This window comes from Nycticebus coucang, chromosome 11 (genome assembly GCF_027406575.1).
Source record: "Nycticebus coucang isolate mNycCou1 chromosome 11, mNycCou1.pri, whole genome shotgun sequence".
In the NCBI taxonomy this organism is placed as follows: Eukaryota; Metazoa; Chordata; class Mammalia; order Primates; family Lorisidae; genus Nycticebus; species Nycticebus coucang.
The window spans coordinates 16,076,914-16,095,736 of NC_069790.1; the positions used below are offsets into that span (position 1 = coordinate 16,076,914).

Consider the following 18,823-nt stretch of genomic DNA (forward strand, 5'->3'; position numbering starts at 1 on the left):
ATGTCATGGCACTTTACCCAGGGTGACTGAGTGAGACACTATCTCAAAAACAGAAAAAAAAAGATACTATCCCAGAACCATGTGTAATAAGTACAGGGTACAGGGAAGCACCTAATATTCCATGAAGAAAAAAAGATAATACAAAAAGCAGTATGTGACAACTTCTTTGGACCAAATAGTGGCATACTGTCACAGGCATTTACTACAAAATATTATTGTCTTGATTTTTAGAAGAAGTCCAAATTAGAGTGTTCGAATTCCATCACTATACAAACACTAATATCAAAGTGTTTACAATTTACAAATAAATTAATTTATGTGTAGTTGGGAGGCACCTGTAGCTAAGTGGGTAGAGCGTCAGTCACATACACCAAGGCTGGTGGGTTCAAACCCAGCCCGGGCCCGCTAAACAACAATGACAACTACAACAAAAAATAGCTGGGCGTTGTGGCGGGTGCCTGTAGTCCTAGCTACTTGGGAAGCTGAGGCAAGACAATAGCTTACGCCCAAAAGTTTAAAGTTACTGTGAGCTGTGACGCCATAGCACTCTACCCAGGGCAACAGTTTTGAGACTCTGCCTCAGGAAAAAAAAAAAATTTTATGTGTAGTTATTATAATACTGGTATTTGTTTGTCCAGGATACCAGGTTAACTTTAAAAAACAAAACACTACTTCTTTTTCATTTTTTATTTAAGTATATTTAGGGATACAAGTGGTTTTTTGTTATGTAGACAAATTACATAGTGGAGAAGTTTAGAGTTTTAATTTACCTGTTACCTGAATAGTGAACATTATACCCAATAGGTAATTTTTCATCCCACACTTCCACCACCCTCTCTCTCCTGGGTCCCCAAAGTTCACTAAGTTACCCATCAAGCTTTATCCTCTGCTTAGCTTCCACTTGTAACTGAGAACATGTAGTATTTCATTTTGTTCCTAGGTTTCTTCTCTCAGAATAATGGCCTCCAAGTTGTTGCAATAGACATTTCATTCTTTTCAATGCCTCAGTAGTATTCCATGGTATATACATAGCTATGTAGCCTTTACTCACTCATCAGCTGGTGAAGACTTAGGTTGATTCCCTACCTTTGCAATTGTGAATTATGCTGCTAAACATACAAGTGTCTTTTGATATAACTGCTTTTCCTCCCTTGGGTAGATAGCCAGTAATAAGATTACTGGAGCAAATGGTAAATCTACTTTTAGTTTGAGAAATCGCTACATTGTTTTCTATAGAGGTTGCACTAGTTTATAGTCCCACCAACAGTGTGTAAGTATTCTCTTTCCACTACATCTGCACCAACATGTTGTTTTTTCACTTTGTGACAACTATTCTGACAGAGAAATGGTGGTATATCACTTGGTTTTCATTTATATTTCCCTGATGACTAGTGACATTAAGTTTTTTTAATGTTTGTTGGCCATTTGTATATATTCTTTTGAAAAATGTCTGTTCATATCTTTTGCCCACATTGTAATGGGGTTACCGGGTTTTTTCCTGCCAATTTGAGTTCCTTATAAATTCCGGATATTACTCCTTTGTTGGATGTATTGTTTGCAAATATTTTCTCCCATTCTGCAGGTTGCCTATTTCCTAATTATTTCCTTTACTGTGCAAAAACATTTTTATTTTAGTTAAATCTTATTTACTTATTACTGTTTTTGTTACATTTGTTTTGGGGGTCTTAGTCACAAATTCTTTACCAAGGCAGATGTTCAAAAGAGGTTTTTCCTAGGTTTTCTTCTAGAATTTGTATAGTTTCAGTTCTTACATTTAAGTCCTTACTTAATCCATCTTAATTTTTGCATATGGTGAGAGTTTCATTTTTTTGCCTGTGGCTCCACAATTTTCCTAGCACTGTTTACAGCATAGGGCATCTTTCCTCAGTGTTAAGTTATGTCTGCTTCGTCAAAGATCAACTGGCTATAGGTGTATGGTTTTATTCCTGGGTTCTCTGTCCTACTCCACTCATCTATGTGTCTACTTTTACACCAACACCATCCTGTTTAAGTTAATAAAGATTTAGAGTATAATTTGAAGTCTGGTTATGTAACGTACCTAGTTCTGTTCTTTTTGCTTAAGACTGCTTTGCCTATTTGGGCTTTTTCTGATTCCATGTGAAATTTAGAATTTTTTCTAATTCTGTGAAAAATGACACTGGTATTTTGATAGGAATTACAAATCACTTTGGGCAGTGTAGCCATTTTAATAATATTGATTCTTCTGATCCATGAGCATGGGATATTTTTCCATTTGTTTATAACATCAACAATTTATTCCACCAATGCTTTGTCGCTCTTGTAATGCCCTTTCACCTCCTTAGTTAAAAGTGTACTAGGTCCTTTTTTTCAGTTATTGTAAATGGTCTTGATTTTTTGACTTGATGTTTAGCTTGACTGTTATAAATAGTACATTGAAATGCTACTTATTTGTGTAAATTTTATAACCTGAAACTTTACTAAATTCATTTATCAATTCTAGGAGAAATCTTTAGGATCATCTAGATATAAGATCCTATCATCAGGAACTAGGGACAATTTGACCTCTTTTCTGATTTGGATGCCCTTCATTTCTTTCTCTTACCTCATTTTTCTGGCTAGGACTTCCAGTACTATGTTGAGTGGAAGTAGTGAAAGCGGCATCCTTGTCTTGTTCTAGTTCTCAGAGGGAATGCTTTCAATTTTACTCCTTTCAGTATAATGTTGGCAGTGAGTTTATCATATATGGCTTTTATTATTTTGACGTATGTTCCCTCTGTATCTAGTTTGTTAAGGATAAAACACTTATTTTGTTGGAGTGAAATCATCATTTCAGTTTGGGGGTTTTGTTAATATAAATATTGAAATATTTATACCTTGAGATGGAGATCAATGACATAAGTTTTTCAATGACATAAGTTTTTATTTCTTACTACATTTAAGAACAAAACATAACGTCTTCTATACCCAGAAAATTGTAAACTGCATTAAAATTTTTAATTTTAATTGAATATTTACACTCACTCAGAAAGTATTTTCCTGTAAGTTTATAATCCTCAGTAGAAGGGAAAAGAACAACAAAGCAAAACTTCTGTTTCAAAATAAATGAACAGTGAAATACGAACTAAAATACTTAAATTAATACAAGTAACTACATCTAACTCTTCTTCCATACATGAAGAAACTGAGTATACCTACCCTGTTTCCCCGAAAATAAGACAGTGTCTTATTTTAAGGTGTGCTCCCAAAGATGTGCTAGGTCTTATTTTCAGGGGACGTCTTATCTTTCCTGTAAGTAGGTCTTATTTTCGGAGGATGTCTTATTTTTGGGGGAACGGGGTAAGCAGGAGTATCCAACCTGCTGCCCCTGGGCTGCTTGCTGATTTTGTTAGGACCTCTTTTACTTATCTCTATTAGCGGACATCAAGAAAAGCATGCATGGATCTTTTTTGGTTTTTTGTGCTTTTCCTTATCAGCTTTCCTTAGTTTTTGTGTACATAATGTGTGGCCCAAGACAACCCTTATTCTTTCAACATGCAGCAGAGAAAAAAAGTTTGGATACCCCTGAGGATCAGGAAAAGCTTTCTTTGAAACGAAAGCCCCACCTTGATAATAATTAAAAGGTTAAAAGACAAAAAGGTTCAAAGATCCCCTCAAAATTATTAAAAAGAGACTGAAGATGAAAAGAATCCAGAAAAAAATTTAGAATTAGTTTCTGTTCATACCCCCTGATTAGTAAAAAAAAAAAAGCTTGTTCAGCATCTGTGAAGTTTTTACACATAAAAACACCCATGACTTGTTCTTTTAAGATCTAGTAATAGTTCTCTTTCAATCTGCCATGATTAACTTTTCCTCATTCTTATGTAAAGCCATTTTTTAAATAACTATTGTCATGGTGTTTTTCTTATATTGTTAATGGCTTGTTATAATTATGAAATGTTTATTACATTTTTGTAAATTAATATTTTTTCTTGATTTTGTATTGTTTATATTTTCGTATTTAAATCATTCTAGGTATACAGTTTCATATTATTACATTTATAAATTCTAATATTCTAATATTAGACTAGCCCACAATACCAAACCAACACTTCTAAACTTTCTGCTACAGTATAGCAATTAGTATAATGTCCCACTGCTAGCAAAGTCAGGACTAGAACCCAAGGAATTCAAATCTAGTTTACTTTTCATCAAATCATGCTTCTTCTCTAGTTCCCATCAAAATTAGGAGATTCATTTAAGAAACAATGTCATACCCTCTTACGTATATACTGTAATATATTTAAAAACCTAAATGTAACTTCTCACATAGTAAATCCATTCTTGTTTATCAAGACTCATACAAGTACAAATAGGATTATGGTACGAAAAGATGGTGATGGGTGCAAACACATGAAAATCTATAGTATGATCTATAAAATAAAGTGCTAGACATTGTGGAGGACTCAAAACAAAACAAAAAAACAAAGGCTTCGGGGAATTTATAATCTGATAAAGAAAATAAATTATGACCATAAACATAGGAAGACTATGAAAACCTTGTATGTTCACAGGTATTAAGGAGGCATACAAGGAAATAAAACAAGTATGGTTCCCATCTATGCGTGGAAAAACAAGTAATTAACAAATTATTGTAATTATTATCACTTACTGAGAAGATACTGTATTGTATTCTATAAGCAGTAGAAAGTGGAAATATTGGTCAGGTGAGCTCTTACTAATGAATAAAGCAACATTCAGACTAAGACACTGAGAGTAAGAAGTCAGCCTTTCAAACTGTGTGTGTTTTATTTAAGCTCAGGCAATCAGCATGTGTTAATGATTTTTAAAAAGGCAAGGTGGCATATTTGTGGAACCCAAAGACCAATGTGACTTAAGCTTGGTGAGCAATCAAAAATAGTGTAAATGGAAAAAAAAAAAAAATAGCATAGATGAGACTGGAAAAGTAGGTAGAGGGGTGATTTCATAGACTGAAAAACCAGGAGGTCCAGAGTACACTGGAAGAAAGGCAAATATACTAATTTGGCTAAAGCATGAAGTTGATGCAAAATAAGTAACATTTGCACATCCCTTCTTGTTTGAAGGTCTTAAGTTAATTCTTACTATGCAATAAGAGAGATAATGTTTCCTTTTTATGGATAAAGGGGTAACAGATTCAGAAGAGTAAAAAGCCTTGCTAATAAGGTCATACTGCTAATACAGTTGAGTCTCAAATCCTAGACATTCTAACTGAAGGCAAACTAGTACCCTTTCTACTACACAATCAGAAGTAATGAAAAGTAAGATTAAAAAGACAAACCAGGTTAAATGTCAAGCTAAGAAACATGAGCTTTATTATGAACAAAAATGAACAGAAGTCACATCAATTAAAAAGATGACTCTGATCTCCATATTGCACACAAAACACTTTCTAACAGTTCCTTTATGTAAAATAATTACCATATATTATGGCAATCGTTTTTAAACTGTGTTCTCCAGAAAAATAAGATGATTGTGTGTTCTGTGTGGATAGTTGATGAAGAAAGGAGGCTAAGTACCATGGGTTCAATCACAACATACCTAATCTGTTTTATATTAAATTTAGTTTGAAGAAGTAATTTTGCTATTTGAAAAGTACAGATTTGGTTCTAAAATCTTGCTCATCCTGGCAATAGAGCATTTCTTTCACCTCTCATCTGCCCTATTAGTATTATTTTAATAAACAGGCAAATTTCATGTTTGCTTTCTGCCACTGCTACAGCCTATTAAAGGCAATCTCAAGTAAATTTTTGCCTCCACTCTTTTAGAAATAACAAAAATGCTGATCATAAAGTTCCCTTGTATGTTAACATAAAACTTCGTTAAATATACTCAAAAAATGCCATAAACTGTTTTGTCTGTCACTAAAAAATGAAGACCCTAACCCTAACCCTAACCCTATACCCAATATGCTTACATATGAATACACATTGATGCTCAAAAACACAGATATTATAATTAGAAACTTTATTTGTAACACTGGTAAATATACTTTACTTAGGTAACTCAAAAACTACTAAAGTAAATAATTCTTCAAACTCTATAGAGTTTCACAGTGGGGCAAAAGTTTCCTATACCTACACAGCTATGATTTAATAAAAAAATAAATAAATAAATAAAAGTTTCCTATACCTAATAATTACTCAGATGGTCCTAGCTACAACAAAATCTCCAAGTTGGCAACGTCAGTAATGACCACAAAGTAGTAGTTATTTAAATATGCATACATACCTTTGTCCTTCTTAAAATCCAAAGCATCTTCTTTATCAGTCACTATTTCCTTCATATTGATAATACTCTGGTGGGTAAGTTGCCGGAGAATTTTAATTTCTCGAATTGCTGTAATTGGAAAGCCTTCCTTTTCATTATCCAGACGTACTTTTTTTAAGGCTACCATTTCTCCTATAAAAATAAATAAATAAATAAAATCAGATTATCAGCTGACAAAAGCAGGTGACACTTTTCTTAATTTTAAATTTATCTTAAATCATAATCTCTGTTCCTACTTCTGGGAATTACAACCCACAAAATATATTTTAATTTCCAATATACCAAATGATTGTATTTGTAGTTCAAGAAATTAAGTCTTTCATTAAAGTGATTATGGGCTATTTATACAAATCATGGGATATTACATAACCACTGTAAGGAGGAGGTAGGTGCATATGTATTACTGTTTTATGCTCTTTTTGATACTTTTAGTGAAAAAAAGCAAGATGCTGAAGAGGTTTATTACACTGCCATTTATATTTTTAAAAAGTGAAGAAAGGGAAGGTTAAATATACCCAATATGCTTACATTTGAATAAAACTTCTCTGAATAGGGGAGAAAAACTGTACACATTGTGCTAGTGAGACAATATGCTCAGAAATATTACTTGTCCACAGCTGTCTAGTTACCTAGTAGTGAAAATGGTATTCAAAATCCAGCTGTTTCAAAAGTATGCATTCTTCTCCACTACAGTAAATTTTACAGGTGTTAGTTTTATATAAGAAGATATAAATAGTAAATAAAACATACATACACACAAACCCTATAATAAGAAAAAATTCACTGTAGTAAAAGTTTGTTTATCCCACTTCTGTGGAGGAAAAAAATGAACTCTTCTTACAATTTTTTATTTTTTTGACCTGGAGTCTCCCTCTGTCACCTGGGCTAGAATGCCATGGCCTCAGCCTAGGTCACAGCAACCTCCTGGGCTCAAGCAATCCTCCTGCCTCATCCTCCCAAGTAGCTGAGACTACAGGTTCATCCACCATGCCCAGCTAATTTTTCTGTTTTGAGTAGAGATGGGGTCTCACTTTCTCTGACTTCAAGCAATCCTCCCACCTTGTCTCCCAGAGTGCTAGGATTATAGGCATGAGCTACTGTACCTGGCCCAAATTTTCTGAAAGAAGGAAATTTTATCTTTGGAATCCTTACAACTTATTTCATTTGTTTTTATGCAAGTGTTCCAACAATGTAGTATGATTCCTTATTTTAGCAAAACTTATAATAATTAAAGTTATAATAATTTAATCTTTGATAATACATAATTATAAACACCAATTATTACTCTACACAGTAATTGCCTTCAGTAGTTCTAACGGTAAGGGACATCTCCCCCAATAGTATATAGCCTCAAGTAGCTATGTTATTTTAAATCTATGGTTTATTTCAATAAGAAATTATAAATAAAGAAAAATATTAGCTCTATGCTTTTATTAGTAAAATATAGAATTTCTGTATATAGCTTCTGACAGTTTATTTTTCCTCTACTGTGAGGCCTTTTAGAAATTTCAACCTGTTCCAATCTTCCAGAACCAAGATTATATTCTGAAAGATTAAGCTACTAAATCTGGCCTCAAAGTTAATTTCTACAGAAAAAAAAAAAAAAAAAAAAAATTTTTTTTTGCCTAAAACAAAAGTGCTGTGTAAGGATTAAACCTGTCTCCCACCCAAAACAAAAAAACCTACCACTAATTCAGGTCAAGATTTGAAAACCTAAATCTTACCATAAAGCACATCACAAATACTAAAGGAACACTCTTGAAAGACTACGTATATACAGACCCACTTATATGTAAACTCACAGCTTACATACGTGTACACATAGAATAAATAAGAAAAATAAAAATAAAAACAAGATAAAAGCACAATAAATTTTAATTTAACTTTCTGAAAATTCCTAAAGCACACGTTAGAATCAAAATTCAAACAAAGTAAATTCTATAGGCCCAAAGATCCCCAGAACTTAACATTCTTACCAGTGTCTTTATCCCTGGCCTTGTAAACTTGTCCATAAGTACCTTCTCCAATAATTCCGATGATATCAAATTTATCCACGCAGCGTTTTCCCCAGTCAATATCTTTTTCTTTGATTTCACCATAGCGAGGCCCACATATTCTATCAAATATAGTTCTGAAGTTTTTATATACAATCAAGCAAACTGAATGAACTGTTTATTAACTCAATATTCACCCTCCACCAATCCTGTATCTTTTATTTTCCCCTACCTTTATTTGTAATCATCTATCCAATACAAATAACACTATGATTTGGTATTATAAGTTATCATAAAAATCAAGGTATCCTTTCTACATGATTCTTCTTCAGTAGATTAGTACTTACAACTGCGAAAGAGAAGTAGTAGCACTTATATGAAGGGCTTTCAGAAATAAAATGTAATTTTTCAATGAGTAGATGAAAAGGACACTATAGAAAGAGGCAAAGTTCTCTAATCAACCTCCAAAAAGTTTTATTATTCATTTATTGACAAAATATATATCTACTCAAAAAAACGAAAGTTTGATAGATAATGTTAACAAAAATCTAGCTATAAAGTTTACTGACAAATTTAGACTTATGGCTGTATGAAATCCTCTTAAAAACACCAGAAAAGAAACTTTTCAGTCTAAAAGAATAAAAAAGGCATTAATATAATCAACTCCCACTAGATTCATTTAAGTAGATACAGAAATGGGTATGATAAAAATTTTACATTCTTCAAAATGATATATAATTTTATAGTTATCTTAATAACTCCAGATAATAGATACTCAAGTCAAAGAATAAAGAAAGCTATAGTACGCAAGAAGAGACTATTTTTAAACATTTTCTAGCTTTCTACTCCACGATACAAAACTACCTCATACTCTTACCACTGGGTGCTATTATGAACAGCAATTCTAAAATCAGATCTAACTTTCCCTTGGTTAGGTAGAAGTAAAAAAGGCATCAGTATTTTTCCCCCCCTTAACTGAGGAACAGGTTTCAAGGGAAAGAGTACTCTCTAGGCACTTACTTGAAGCTAATTTAGGGTACAGATTTCAAACCTCTTTCTATTCCAGCTCTTACAAAATGGAGAACACATTTAGTTATGGGAGAAAATGGAGTTAAAAGCAAAGGAAAACACAGTAGCTTGCTCATTACTAATTTTGTTTGAGCTTACTGAATACTGACTTCCACCTTAACCAATTTCAGTGTTTCTATGTTAAATATTTTAATAATAGAAATTAACACATACAATACCACAAGAAATTAATACATTACAAATTGTAAGAGAAAATTAAATTTGGTTTTATTAGTCATTGAGAATAGGTATGCAAGCAAGTATTTCAAAACTCTAATAGAATTTATTCATATATTTATAAGTTGAAAGAATAATTACACTTTTATTTTAAATCTTAATTTAGTGTTTTATGAATTTATGATGATCCAGAATCATTTTGGTCAATTTAAGAACAGGTAGAAAGCGAGCACATACTTAGGCCTCCTTTTACTATGTAACTGTGTTGCTGTTTTCTTTTCCTCTGGACTCTTTGACAGATCATCTCCTCCTGGTAGCTCAGGGGGCAGTGGTAAATCAGCAAGTAAACATCGGAGTTTCTTTTCTACTTCTTTTTTAACTGCTTTTACTGAAATATTTCCTCGTAAGCTGAAAAAGAAAGAAGACAAATAATACCTCAAAATTTGACTGAGTAATAAAAATGTGCCCATGTCTTACATTTAAGTAGTATGCAATAGCCATGAGTATTCCTTATTATTTCACATTACAAGACAGTTATCTGGCTTGGCGTCCACAGCACAGTGGTTATGGCGTCAGCCACATACACCAAGGCTGGCAACTTCGAACCCAGCCAGGGCCTGCTAAACAATAATGACAACTGCAACAAAAAATAGCCAGGTGTTGTGGTGGGCACCTGTAGTCCCAGCTACTTGGGAGGCTGAGGCAAGAGAATTGCTTAAGCCCAAGAGTTAGAGGTTGCTGTGAGCTGTGACTACGGAGGGTGACAAAGTGAGACTCTGTCTCAATAAAAAAAAAATAATAGTAATAGGCTACAGGCACCAAGAGCAGTTTCAACAAGAAGTTGTTCCGTAAAGCATGCCAGGAAGATTAGAACGGATATTTCTTGTGAGGAGGGGTATTTTAAACTCCACAATGACATTTCCCACCCCATGTCCCATACCTCAATAAAACAAATTCACAGAAAAAAACAAAAATAATGTATCAATATTGGTTCATTAACTGTTAACAAATAAATATACTAAACTAAGCAAGGCATTAATGAGGAAATGGCTGCAGGGTATACCAAACTGGGAGTCTATAATATCTTCCTAATTTTTCCATATATCTAAGAATTCTTTTTTTTTTTTTTTTTTTTGGTGATAAAGTCTTACTATGTTGCCCTCAGTAGAGTGCTCTGGCGTCACAGCTCACAACCTCAAACTCTTGGGCTTAAGTGATTCTCTTGCCTCAGCCTCCCAAGTAGCTGGGACTACAGGTGCCCGCCACAACACCTGGCTATTTTTTGTTGCAGTTTTATCATTGTTGTTTTAGTTGGCCTAGGCTGGGTTCGAACCTGCCACCCTTGGTGTATGTGGCTAGCGCCATAACCACTATGCTACAAGCACTGAGCCAATATATCTAAGATTTCTAAAAAATAGTTTATTTTTTAAAATGATACAGATTTAACTATAAATTAAAACTGAAAATCAAGCCAGACATGTTGGTTCACACCTGTAATCCTAGCACTTTAGGAGGCTGAGGCAGGTGGATTGTTTAAACTCAGGATTTGAGACCAGCCTGAGAAAAAGCAAGACCCCATCTCCACTAAAATACATACATACATACAGGCATACATACCTGAAAATCAACTAATCATGCTTTAGAAGAAAAAAAAAAATTTTTTTTTTTTTTTTTTTTTGAGAGTTTGTGTCGCCCTTGGTAGAGTGCTGTGGCAGCACATCTCAAACTCTCGGGCTTAAGCGTTTCTCTTGCCTCAGCCTCCCAAGTAGCTGCAACTACATGTGCCTGCCACAACGCCTGGCTATTTTTTAGAGAGGAGGTCAGGTTCAGGCTCAGGCAATCCACCTGCCTTGGCCTCCCAGATTGCTAAGATCACAGGCATGAGCCACCGCACCCAGCCAAAAGAAATTCTTTTAATAGCATCTGGTTTTATTATGGTGGGGAAACAAAAAGATATTTTACTATAAGAAATAAATAAAACTACATGCTATTATTTATGCCCATTTAAATAACCACAAACAACTAATCTCACTTTGCTCCCTTTCAGGTTAATTAATGTTTATAAATTGGACAACGATTCTTCTAATTTTATTAAGACTCTAGCTTACTGCAAGTGAAATTCAAGCTTAGTTTTATACTTTTTATGAATGCATTGAAAACTCTGACTCTTAAAAGTTTATCTTGTCAATTATATTAAATTTCACAGATTCCCCCCCCCAAAATCTATTATCTAACATGACATACTTGAAAAGACTCTTATAATGATAGTAAAATTTGGACTTCATATACTTTCACAGCAATTATGAGTCCCATATTGAAAAAATTTATTAAGACTACACTGCTATGATCAGAAATTACTAAAGATGCTATTAATGTAAATCATTTAATTTTAATTATCACTTCTTTTGTTATCCTTCTGTTACCACTTGTTCCTACAGAGCAATAATACTGGAAAACAAGTAGCTCCTTTAATATCATCAGATAAAAACTACTTTTAATAATCATAGTAAAATTGTGCCTTTTCTTTGTAACCCTGGGTAACTCACTGGAAGATTCTTTAACAGTGAAAACATGCTTGAAAAAAACTGATCTCTAGTTTTATTGTTTTATTTATTTATTTATTTATTTATTTATTTATTTATTTTTGCAGTTTTGGGCCAGGGCTGGGTTTGAACCCGCCACCTCCGGTATATGAGGCCGGCGCCACAGGCCTTTAGTTTTATTTTTAAAGTAAGGTACCACCTACCCACTTCTCAATTTTACTGTCCCTACATCCAATAAGTATTGTTGTGGGCTTCTACATGCTAGCTACTGTGTAAGATACTGGAGATTTAACAACAACAATAACAAGTACATTAAGCTACAGTTCCTTTCAGAAAGGAACTTACACAGTAGAGGACAGGTAAGCAGCAAGATAAAGCACTATACAAACAGCAGAGCCCCAGAGTTAATGTGGTAGCTAAGGGGAGCTAAATTAGGTTTGAAATTTAGTAATGGCTTCTTTCTAGAAAAGGTACCACTTGGAACACTGTCTAAAAATCAGCATATTTAAAATAATTTCTTTAAAAAACTGTTACTTTTCTACAGTTTGTAGAAACTGCATTCAAAATTCTTCATTTAGGCTTTAGTCAAATTCTTATTTATCTGAAGAGTCAAATCAACATTTGTGGGAGGAAAAGACTAAAAGTCTTAATTTCAGTTATTATTTAAAACACCTAAATTAAAATATGTCATACAGGCTCAGCGCCTATAGCTCAAGCAGCTAAGGCACCAGCCACGTACACCAGAGCTGGTGGGTTCGAATCCAGCCCAGGCCTGTCAAACAACAATGACAACTACAACCAAAAAATACTCGGGCATTGTGGCGGGTGCCTGTAGTCCCAGCTACTTGGGAGAATAAGGCAAGAGAATCGCTTAAGCCCAGGAATTGGAGGTTGCTGTGAGCTGTGATGCAACAGCACTCTACCCAGGGCCACAGCTTGAGGCTCTGTCTCAAAAATAAATAAATTAATTAATTAAATAAAATAAAATATGTCATATGAACTGTCAAATATTACTTTCTAAGAATAACATTATATAACTAAAAACATTACATTCTGACTTAAGATTTGCATTGATGAAATAGAAAATGTAATTTTAGAAAAGTTTCCACACATCACAGCACAAAAACTGCCTTAACAAGAAAATGTACACAACCAAAAGGAAAAACAGTAAAACATTTGACTAAGGAACATATGGTTACGTCCAAACAAATAAAAAGAAACCATGCTTTCATATGGCAAACTGTAATACTCTAAAGCTGTCTCCAAATTACTACTCTATTTAATGACTCCCAAACAAAACACAAGCAAGAGTGTTTTTAAATATAACTTAACAACCTGACCTATTATAAATTTTTCTAAGAATAAAGGCAGAGAACCAAAATTTCTAAAAATGATTAATAACAAGGATTTGCCTTGTCAAATGGTCTATTAAGAATCCCAAAGTAGAAGCTACACACTGGTTGAAGTCAAAGAATATGTGTCTGTCATCCAACCTATGCAATGTTTTGCAAAGAACTATTTATTATGTGGCTAACTAGTTCTCCCAGTATGATTTACTAAGTTTTTTTTTTTTTTTTTTTGAGACAAAGAGTCTCACTAAGTTGCCCGAGGTGGAGTGCCGTGTGGTCGCAGCCTGCAGCGACCTCAGACTCTTTTTGAGTTTGGGCGATTCTCTTGCCTCAGCCTCCTGAATGGCTGGGACTGCAGGTGCCAGCCGCAAAGCCGGGCTGTTTCTTGGTTGTAGTTGTCATTGTTGTTTGGCAGGCCCAGCCTGGGTTCTAATCCACCAGCTCCGGGTGTATGTGGCTAGCACCCTAGCCACTGAGCTACAGGTGTCAAGCCACATTTAAGTTTTTGTCTATGTTTTTAGTTGACACATTGTAATTGTGCATATATATGGACAGGTAGTTTTACCTTTTCAGTTTTACTTGCTTGAGTACTTTGTAGATTCTGGTTATTAACCCTTGATTCTAATTTGGTACTGAGTACATGTGATGTTCATTTTTTCATTATTGTAATACCTCAGTTAGGATAATGTTCACCAAATGCAATTTATTGTTTCATACAATGTTGTATAATAATAAAATGATGCAGCTGGGTGCCTGTAGTACAGTGGTTACGGCGCCAGCCACATACACCAAAGGCAGTGGGTTCAAACCCAGCCTGGGCCAGCTAAAAATACTGCAACAGCAACAAAAAAAAACAGCTGGGCATTGTAGTGGGCGCCTGTAGTCCCAGCTACTTGGGAGGCTGAGTCAAGAGAATCGCTTAAGACCAAAAGTTTGAGGTTACTGTGAGCTATGACGCCATACGACTCTACCCAGGGCAACATACTGAGACTGTGTCTCAAAAATAAAAAAATAAAAAATAAAATGATGGTATTTATTGTAAAAAAAAAAAAAAAGAGAGAGAGAACTATTTATTGTCAGTATTTTTACATCAGAGGATTTACATAAATATTTAGATTCCAGGCTTCTTTTTTAAGAAAGGCAACAACTAGGCCCAAATTCTTTTTTTTTTTTTCATTCCAAAAATATTTATTAAGCATGAATTATTTCTATGAATGTGCCCAACAGTAAGGACAGGTCAGCAATCAACACATCCTGCCCTTCTTTGGGATTCTTTCCATCCAATTACTCTTGTCCGACCAGCGCAGCTTTTCTTCTTGTTGATCTGACAATGAAAGTGTATTAGAAGTTTTATTTTTAAATTTTGATTTTTGTTTAAAACTGTCGTACCAGCTAAGTCATTTCCCACTGCAAGTAACTGAAACCTCTTCTCAACAATAAGGGCAATCTGTCAACATACATAATTGCAACAGTTCTGAATTATTGTAGGTTTCAAGAATATTTTGATCAGAGCCATGTATTTAAGCTGGCCTTGATCATAGTAGTTAATATTTAAAATAGTTTCATACTTCACATCTATTCTATATACTATACAGACAATGAAGTTTCTTTTATAATCAGTTATCCAAGAAAATCCCATCAGTTGGATTCTAATCCTGTATTAGTTTTCTACTGATGCTGTAAAAAAAAAAAATTACTAACAATTTTGTGTCTTAAAATAACACAAATTTCATCCGTCCTAGTTCTGCGAGTCAGAAGTCTGAACACCATCTCAGTGGAATAAAGTCAAAGTATCTGCAGAGCCGGTTCCTCCTGGAGGTTCTATAACCTGGAGGTTCCTTTACTTTTTCAGTTTCTCTTGTTTCCTTACAGTGGATGTTTGTATTCCTTGACTTCTGGGCACTTACTCCATCCTCAAAGTGCATCACTATCATGTCTGCTTCTATCATCACATCACCTTCTCTTCAAACTTTTATTTCTTTTGAGTCCTTCTAATAAAAAGCCTCTGATAACATTTGGGGACCAAATAATCCAGTATAACATCCACATCTCAAGATCCTTTATTTAATTTCATATGCAAAGTCTCTTTCTACAGTTTCTGGGGCTTAGGCTGAAGACATCTTTGGGAGGCCATTATTCACAGGTCCCCTAGTCTTGCTTGGTGCAAACTGAGATAAGCATAGTTTAAATCAATCACTGAGGCAAGAGGGATGAGCTTACAGATCAAACTCTAAAGCTAGGGGTACAGTCATATTCATCTCAATTGCCTTGGTGCCCCCAATGGGCACAGTGAATGCATGCCAGAAAGGCAATAATTCTTTGCATTTCCTACTGCCACCTATCAAACTGATATAAAAACAACACCTCTAGTTATGCATGATACCAAGAGTAAACCTCCAACAGAAAAATTTAGAGGAAAAGCAGAGCCAAAGAGAATAGAATCTTATCTTTAAAAAGATCCTGCTTTGTTGTTTTCTCAGGAAGAACCATCTGGACTGAGGCTTAGTTAGAACCAAGGTACTAAAATGGAGAAATTAACAACAAAAAGAGAAGATAATAGGAGATAGGAAAGTATAGAAATATTTTCCTGGATAGGTTTGTGGTTAGGGAGATAAGAGAAAAAACTTAATTAGCTATGTAGCATTAATCTCTCAATATTTGCTGCTTAAATCAATCTTGATCCATCAATAAATGTCTTGAACAGAAAAACTAAAATAAAGTGCTTCATAAAATGACATGGGATTTTAAGACTTTATACAATGTTTAACTCTGGCAGTCTGTTCTTATGCATAATAGCAATGATACTTGACTTTTCAAACATAAACCATGTTTTAGGCCCAAATTATTACACAGCAACAATGAAGTGTGAAGCTCAGCAGCAGAGCTGTTTACTAATCAATAATTTACTCTATCTCCTTTACTTTTTTATATTACCTGCCTGCTTCTATAATAGAAAGTTGAGTTGACAGCCTATATACTATGCATCTGAAGACATTAAAACAGTAAGGTACTGGCAAAGAAACATGTCAATAGATAAAAAAAAGTATAGAAACATAGATAACTGTAAGAATTTATATGTATGGCATTTCAAGTTAGTAATATAATTAGTCAACAAATCATATCGATAACACTGGGTGAGGGTAGAGCAGACAATCGGTCCACTTCTCCCTCTTCACACAAGAACTAACAACAAATTCACAAATTCCTGTGAAATCTGAGTTAACCTTTTTGAACTTTATAAATCTAGAAGTTATAAAGGAAACTACATAAAAATAGAAAACATCTATATAACCAAAAACAAAATAATTGTCAAAGACAAACAATAACATAAGTGTCAAAGATCAAGATCCCTAACATAACACATAAACGGAAAAGGGGATACAACCTTAATGAAAATCCATCAGAGAACATAGCAATCAATTCACTGGAAGAAAAAAATAGTCAATGTTCAGAAAGATGGTATACCTCATTAATAATCAGAAAATGCAAAATTAAACATTTATATATTTTAAAGACTGTCAAAAATTAAAAATTGACAAAAGCCAATATTAAGGTAATTTCATACTTTTGGTTGCATAAAATGGCATACAGTCCTATTAAAACATTTTTTAATGTGCATACTTTGGTGTGTAAACTATCCTGCAAATATTACCTACATGTACATAAAATATTCGTATATAAGGAAAATTTAATACCAGGTAATTATAAACTTAAGTATCCACTGATCAACAGCAGAAGAGCATGACGCACACATTCTTATAAATCAGAATACTGGACACATCTCTACCAATATCGAAAGACCTCCAACACGTTAAATGAAAAATCAACTCAAGGATTCAAGAAACATGGGTATGATACTAACATTTTTAAAAAAGAAAACCATTATAGCACAGGAAAACAGTCTATTTGATGATTCGGGGAGAAACAGCAGTTTGGGCAAAGAAGTAAAATCCAATGCAAGCTTCAGCTGTATTATTTAACTAGGAAGCAAGGAAACACTAAAAAACAAATGAAGTCATGTCAAAAGGATAAAGGAGTCAGCTTAAACGAGCTCCCAATGGTCAAATTTCAGACAATGTGAGTATCAAAAAGAATAGGGACTATAATTGATAATAACAGAGAGAATAAACCAAAATCCATGAGAGTACAATGACAAATGGGTGCAGGAAAAAGTGTGTTATTTACAAAAGAAGGCCAGCTAATGCTAAAAGGAATGACAGAACTAGAAGAAAAAAATCAGAATTGCAGCCCCTACCATAGTAATCAAATTATATAAATACCATAAATGGGCAGTAAACCATTACGTGATAGGTTGTTAGAAAAAGGATATTCAAACACTGCCTAAGTGTTAACCCTACAGCTTGTTCTGACTGCAAAGGGAAAAATGCACCCATATTTATACATGGAGAGATCTTAAGGCTGGTGATCACATCATGATGTAAGACAGTCTGATATTTTGTTCCTCCAGTCACAATAGCATGAAGTATATACAAATCATCTCTCCTATATCTGGCTAAAAATCCATTCATTCTTAATCTCTTCAAGGCACAACTAATTTCCAGTTTATGGGAAATGAAAGAATTAGAGAAGAACAAGTTAAATGATACCAAGAAAGAAACAATCAGACAAATTCAGATGTGGGATATTTTGTAAGACTATTGGCCAAAAAGTCATCTAAGGGGGGGGGGGGGGCAGCCATGATTATAGAAAAACAGTATTATTGTTAATTTCTATTCTAACCACCTTCAGTACAATAATGATATTGTGATTAAGCAGGAGACTGACCTAAATCTTGGCAGATGATTAAACCATTTAAGGGAAAGTTCACGATGGCTACAACGTATCTTAAAATGGTACTACAAAGAGGTATATATACACACGTACCTCCATTAGTTCTCTTAAATAACTAGAGAATATACAAAACTAGAGAAATAGAGCATGTTAACACTTGCTGGATCTAGATGGAGGTTATACAGATGTTAATTTTATTATTCTTCCAACATTTCTAAACATATAAGGGTCTTTATGTTATACAATATAATCATTCATTCATTTAAACTTTCTTTTTCAATAAAAGCATCACTGAAGTTCTTAATGCTGCTGATTTATACTACAACTAATCATACAATGTCTGAGATGCACCACATTTTACAGTTTGCAAAATTCTGCCTATCAACTCATTTAATCCTTACAACTAATCTGACAGGTTAAACTATATATATTTTCACCCACGGACAGAACTAAATGGACTAAGGCACATAAAGTCCTAAAAGCAGTAAAAGGTACAACTGGGATTAAAAACTAAACCTTCTACTACAGACCACTGACAAATGTTTTTACTGCACCTCTAACAGCATTACAAATACTAACCATAAAATAAGTCTCCTGCCCTATCCATATCCTTCATTGCCCATTTATTTCCCAA

The 18,823-nt window shown here is 34.0% G+C and overlaps 1 protein-coding gene across 1 annotated transcript in view; it reads right to left on the reverse strand.

The window, feature by feature from the left end:
• The window catches only part of CDK13 (cyclin dependent kinase 13), a 146,212-nt gene that overhangs the window by 92,418 nt on the left and 34,971 nt on the right, over positions 1 to 18,823 (reverse strand). The window contains exons 3-5 of the mRNA XM_053609715.1: positions 9,744 to 9,914; positions 8,244 to 8,383; positions 6,229 to 6,399 (exon numbers count right to left, since the gene is read on the reverse strand). Coding sequence (XP_053465690.1) covers positions 6,229 to 6,399; positions 8,244 to 8,383; positions 9,744 to 9,914 — 482 coding nt within the window. The remainder of the gene's footprint in view (positions 1 to 6,228; positions 6,400 to 8,243; positions 8,384 to 9,743; positions 9,915 to 18,823) is intronic.